Source organism: Octopus bimaculoides, chromosome 3 (genome assembly GCF_001194135.2).
Source record: "Octopus bimaculoides isolate UCB-OBI-ISO-001 chromosome 3, ASM119413v2, whole genome shotgun sequence".
NCBI classification, from domain to species: Eukaryota; Metazoa; Mollusca; class Cephalopoda; order Octopoda; family Octopodidae; genus Octopus; species Octopus bimaculoides.
In genome coordinates this window covers 89,853,173-89,859,409 of record NC_068983.1, presented here as the reverse complement: position 1 = coordinate 89,859,409, position 6,237 = coordinate 89,853,173, and the positions used below count along the sequence as shown (strand labels likewise).

The 6,237-nt window shown below is 33.2% G+C and overlaps 1 protein-coding gene across 3 annotated transcripts in view; it reads right to left on the bottom strand.

Moving 5' to 3' along the window:
* Positions 1-1,094: 1,094 nt before the first annotated feature.
* LOC106883185 (cyclin-F) overlaps positions 1,095-6,237 on the bottom strand; it is a 21,832-nt gene continuing 16,689 nt past the window's right edge. For all 3 annotated transcript variants that reach the window (XM_014934104.2, XM_052966294.1, XM_014934103.2), the window contains 3 exons: positions 5,308-5,444; positions 4,377-4,525; positions 1,095-4,135 (listed from right to left, as the gene is read on the bottom strand). In XM_014934104.2, the coding sequence (XP_014789590.1) occupies positions 3,678-4,135; positions 4,377-4,525; positions 5,308-5,444 (744 nt within the window). In that variant the 3' untranslated portion in view covers positions 1,095-3,677. The remainder of the gene's footprint in view (positions 4,136-4,376; positions 4,526-5,307; positions 5,445-6,237) is intronic.

Here is a 6,237-nt window from a genome sequence, read left to right as displayed (position 1 = left end):
ACTCTGCCAAATCAGACTGGAGCCTGGTGTTGCCATCCGGTTTCACCAGTCCTCAGTCAAATCGTCCAACCCATGCTAGCATGGAAAGCGGACGTTAAACGATGATGATGATGATGTGCCTAGATGGCAGGTTGGACTGCAGACTGGAAGAGAGAAAACTCCCAATAAAATGGCTGTAAATCTTCCTTCACACCATACCATTCGCAATATCCTTTTGGGCTCCCCAGAAAAAAAAAAAAAAAAAAAAGTTCTATTTATGGAACACCTGCCCAGCTGCCAAAGTTAAAAATCAGACTTCTTGCTGGCCTAGTTGATTTGGACAAAGTCTTCCAATTAATGACTGACCATTATGGGAAGGTATTAAAAGAATTTGTTACTGCTCCTAATGTAGTTGAAACCAGATCACTTCTGATCAAATGCATTTGAGTAATGTAATAGAATTTGTAAGATTTGGTTGCAACTTCTAACACTTCAGGTAAACATGCAGAGGCTCAACCTATGTTGAATTTTAGAGAAGCATTATTTTTTTTCAGCTTAAACATCCATAGGTCAATGTAATATATGCACTTGAAGGGGTCTACAAGTGAAATGTATTCGTGGTCATCCATCCTTTCACAAAATGAAGTCTCACAACAGTCAAAGTTAAGACATGAGAAACTTGTGAAGATGATTCTACTGTATTACAACTCAGATAATGCACACATAGTTTAGTCTCTCAAATCATATCCAAGATTGCATAAAAGCACACAAAACAATGATTCCAAGATTCAACTGCTGTTTTTTTCCGAATCTCAATACTTCTTTCAGCCTGTAGACTGTGGCCATGCTTGGGCACATTAAAAATATATTGATGTACTTAACTTTGGCTTTTAAAACTGTTTCACAAATCTCAAAGATCTTTGGGTTCAGTGCGCTGCTCCAGTTTCTCCAGTTTTAAAACAGATCAAACTCTCCTTCCCCTAACCAACGATAAGGTATAGATTCATCACAGCTACACAAACTACCCACCAGAAAGAATGAAACAACTAAACAGCAGATAACGGAGTTAAACATTCTCTAAAACTTAAAATTGTCTTTAATAACATTTTATTAAATAAATTTAAATTAAATTTTATTAAAATAAAAATTATTTGTTGCAAATTATTTATTCAAAATTCTATTAATGTCTTTTTTCTTCTTCAAAATTAAAATATTACAAATGTTAAGAGATCGTGAATAAAAAAATAAATTAAAATAAAAAAGAAGGCTGTCAGATTCTATAAATAAGACAGAAATATACTTGGATTTCTTTCTTTCAGTAAAAAAAAAAATCTTTTGCATTGAATTAGAGGAGGAATAAATGATGAAGGAGCCACAATATGGGGAACATCTTGCATATATATTAATTTATATATGTAAGATTCAATGGAATGCCCTTAGTTCCATTACACTTAATATTTGATGATAGTTTAAGGGAAAAAAACAACAACAAAAAAACTAAACGTTGCAAAGTATGTACTAATGACAATTTTGCAACAAAGATTATAAGAGGAAGAAATAAATTAATCAAAAGCAAAACGTTAAAACTGCAAAAAAGAAAAAGTACTGAAAACTAAAGAGTTGGGAGAATTCATGTAACATGACATTTAATAACAATGTAACTAAAATGCTCGGGAAGTATATTGGCAACAATTTAATATTTGGACTTGTTTACACAAATATAAACACATGATTGCTTAAGTAATGAGTAAATAAAACAATCACCTCAAATCACACTTCCATTATGATGACAATTTGAAGGTAGCAATGTTGTTTAAATTGTAAGAATACAGATGAAACACCCACAAATAATACTTAACACATTTTGTAATTCTTTTTTAATTTCCTGTGACAACTTAAAGAATTTTAACCAGAAGTTGACAGCTTTTATTACAACAGAAACCAAAAGGTGTACTTGAAAAATAAAACTTCCATGTATTTTATATCAAGTGATAAATTATGTAACGTTAGGAATGGGCTCAACTTTTGAATGCTAATAAAACAACAGAATGTAGAAATGCAATACCAACTTAACTCGAAGGACAAATAACTTTGGAGTGAGAAATGTCAATTTGAATGTTCTGAAGAGACTAGTTTAAATATTACTCTGCTGGAGTCAGCATGGATAGAACATCACACAGCTAGCATGTAGTCTGAAGGTAATAAATAAAATAAATTTTTTACAAACTTCTATATAACTTCAATCTCTCATGCCCACACACATTCCAAAATATAAAGAAATGTGGAGCTTATCCATCCACTGCATACATAAGAGTGAGAAGTAGACTAAACCTAAAACTATGAAACATTCTAATAGATTGCTTTAACAAAATTTTCAAATTTTGGAATAACAAAATATTGCAATTCTGAGATAGACAAAGTTTCAAAGAATGAAAGTTTATAATTGACCTCTCACTGCAAGACAATGAAATTTATGAGATAAGTAATGAAAGAATTTGGCATTCATATCTTCCTCAAGAGGTATAGTTGAGGTGAATTTACCTCAGCAAAGAATAGAAACCAGCTTATGGACTCAGTTTATTGATCTCTTGCTCTGTGACACTAACCACAAATAGTTTAAACAAAGATTTCATGGAACAAATTTCAACTTCAAGTACAACATCCCACTTTATATTGAGCAATAATGTAATGACAGAAAGTGTGAGCAGGAGAGTGATTATGTCTGAACATTATTCTCTCTCTCTAAATACATAATATATATATTAGAGAGAGAAGAGAGAAACTGAAGTAAAACTTCCCTTCATGCAAGTTTTAAATACACAGCTGTAGAGTTTTTAGGCGAAATGGTTATAACAAAGAATCAAATAGGTATAAATTATCTGTTGAAAGCCCACTTCTTACTTGACTGCTCATCAGTTTGGAGATAAGTGATAAATTAATATTTTTCAATCCAACTTTACAAGCATGCCTTGATAGAACACCGGATACTATGTTACTAACCTTGAGAAATCCTCTCAAATAGGTGCTTTGTGTATAAAAGCACACACATTAAAAGATGCAGATATATAATGGCAGAAAGACTAGACTAGCATGCAGTGACCAGTGCATCCCACTGACGAGGTCCAATAAATCAAAATGTGATATGGGAATTCCAGCACCCATGACAGACGAATTTCGTTTGCTACGATCTCTAGGTGTACTTTTATGCACCAAGCTTCTATATGAGAAAATCTCTCAAAGCTAACAATGCAGTATTCGGTGTTCTAACAAGTCATCCATATTAAGTTAGATGTAAAGATTACCTTTTGGTATCAGTATGCTACCATCAGCAATAATTGTTTAATATTTTATATATCATCTTTGCTGTAGTGAAAAATGTCATTACCAAAGACCTACACATCTTTTTTTTAATAATGTAGTCTTTCAACATAAACCATTGTTGATAACATCAAACACGAATATACTAAGCACAAAAATAAGTCACAATTTTACAGACTCAGCTAATGCTATTTTTTGCCACTTAATACAGAAAAAATAATATCCCCCTATTAATGAGGCCAAGATTCACCAGCTGTGTATTTATCTAAAACTGCTTTAGATAAATATTCACACACACATTTATCTATATACACACACATGCATACAATAATCATGATCATCACCATCATAAACAATGAAACATTCCTGAAAACAGTCAGCTATGGAATGACAAAAGTTTTTGAAGCACTACCAATCTGAGTTTTACACTTTCTTTTGAAGCTACTGCCAACAACACAGTGTGGTCGCACACGAGATCTTGTCCGCATAAAAGCAGGATTTAACTTGGCATTGTCATCTTCACCATCAGAGTCCTCTTCAGTCCCAGAATCATAAACAGTTCTTGCCTGAGATCGGATGTCAAGTAAATGGCAGAGATTACAGCCATCTGGCTGACTGCAAGGTGACCCCTGGCGTGCACTGCTGTTGTCTGAGCTTCCATTTGGTAGTGAATCCACATGAGAACTTGCAGCAGTGGTAGAATTAGAAGTTGCTGATCTTGTAAAGACAATGTAAGATCGACCCTGATAACGGACCGGAGCAGCCGTCATACCACCAACACCACAGTCAACAGGATCACAGGAACAAGTGGATGGGACATCCATAGGTCTATGTTCCACTGAAAAAAAAAAAAAATGTAAAAAATAAAAAATTATGATTAAAAAGATATACACAAGATGGCACGCACAAATTTTGCATCTATTTTTCATAAATTTTGGATGGGAGGAGTTTTGTTGACATAATTATTTTCAAGGCCGAATAGTCTTCCTACTACTAAGCACTCATCTGCAATGCAAGAATAGACTGATATTTCTGGTTAAGTAAACTGAAGCGAAAAATAAACTAATAACTATACTCACGATCATTGTCTATCACAAAATCTTCCTCGTCCCCCTCATAACCGGATAATACTGATTCATTGAGCAAAGATGGAGATAGCTGGTTTTGAGTAGAGTTGTTACCATTAGATGTTGTTGGAACACCAAAGAAATCTTTCTCACTAATTGATCTGAAATATGTATTCAAACAATGGAGGCAAATAATTTAGTCAATGCAATCACTACAACAGGTACAGAGTGTGTTGCTAACACAGTTCAACACAAATTTCTATATAAGTATTGCACATTTCTATTTACCATTAAACTATGCATTTCATAATTGCAGCAATATTTATGAAAATGGTATTCTATAGAAGAATTATTGCATCATTTAGCACACAAGCTTTCACCATACACCACTGGTTTTTAGTGGGGATAAAATAATTTAAATTCATTTCAAGCTGATGATTCACAACCCTATGAGTTTCTCACCTGGATGCATTTGCATTGCAAACACATGCAAGTGAGAAACTCAGAGTAGTGATAGAGTAAATCAGCTTCAAACAATTAACTTATCACTTTATATATTGAATACTTTTTCTCGGGCCTCTTATAAAAATAGGAAAACAGACTTTCAAACATGAAGTAGCATTTAACAAACTCAACATTCTATTAATAAACTATTTTATTAGTAGCCCAGCCGACATGTCTGGGATATCTCAACAGTCTGTAAGCTTTACAACAACTATCATAAAAATCAGAAAATGTTTCTAAACAATAGGTGGAGAATGATAAAATCAGTTTAGTACAATTCCATTGAGTATCAAGAAATAACTGGAAAAATAATAGTAATGGAAAAATGCATGAAATTTTAAAGCATATTTTTTTTTATATAACAAATCCCATTAAAAATAGAACAAAGCTCTGCATTGAAGCCCCTTAGCTTTCAAGACTTCAATATAATTTTCTGTACCTTTTGATAGCTTTTTTCCGAGATGGTGACATTATTAAATCCTTAGTGTTCTTACATTTACGCCGATGATTTGGATCACTGATCTGCTGTTGGCTAGCCATGCCAAGGCGAGAACAAACATCACCATAGTGTGGTATCTAAGAATAGATAAAACAGTTTAAGTTACATAAAAATAAAAACAAGATTTGGTCACAAATCAATATAAACTAACAACATTCAAACCCACTTCCAAATAAATTTGCCCTACATTTTGTATTATTGTATATAGAAAAGCCATCACATAATTGACTTCACCTGGTTTAGATCCAGCTACAAAGTAACCTCTCTATTCTAAACTCTTCATCTACATTAGTGAACGATTCACATTTTCCTAGTCCACTGCTACCCTTTCATTACCTTTTCTTCACCTCCAGCCATATAATAACAGCACCTAGTAATAACGTCCTAACTCAAATCATCAGCATTGTTTATCCCCTTCCTTACTATATTTCTAACCAAAAACACCCCTTATTAGTTTCAATTAAATTCTAAAATAATCATGAATTTAGACGTTTCATTAACCCTATCGCTACTAACCCGGCCGAAAAATTTTTTTGTTAATAAGACTAACCCGGCTGTAGCTGGCTGAGCATACCCATTGTTATTTAAATGTATATTTGAACCCAAATCTCGTTAATAAATTCGTTAAAACACCTGATTTCACTTTGTAAACAGTTGAGTTATTGTCTCCGACATTGTTTGGCATGATATTTGAACTCAGTGAATTTTGGAAGATTTTTTCCCACATTTTTTGCGGCGTTAATTTTTTTCAACTTTGAAGATGGAGAGGAGTTTCATGCTATCAAGCAGTGATTCCGAATTTGAAGGTTTTTCAACCGAAGATATGGAGATATTGAAGAAAAGAATGAATGAGCTACAAAAGCACGTGGT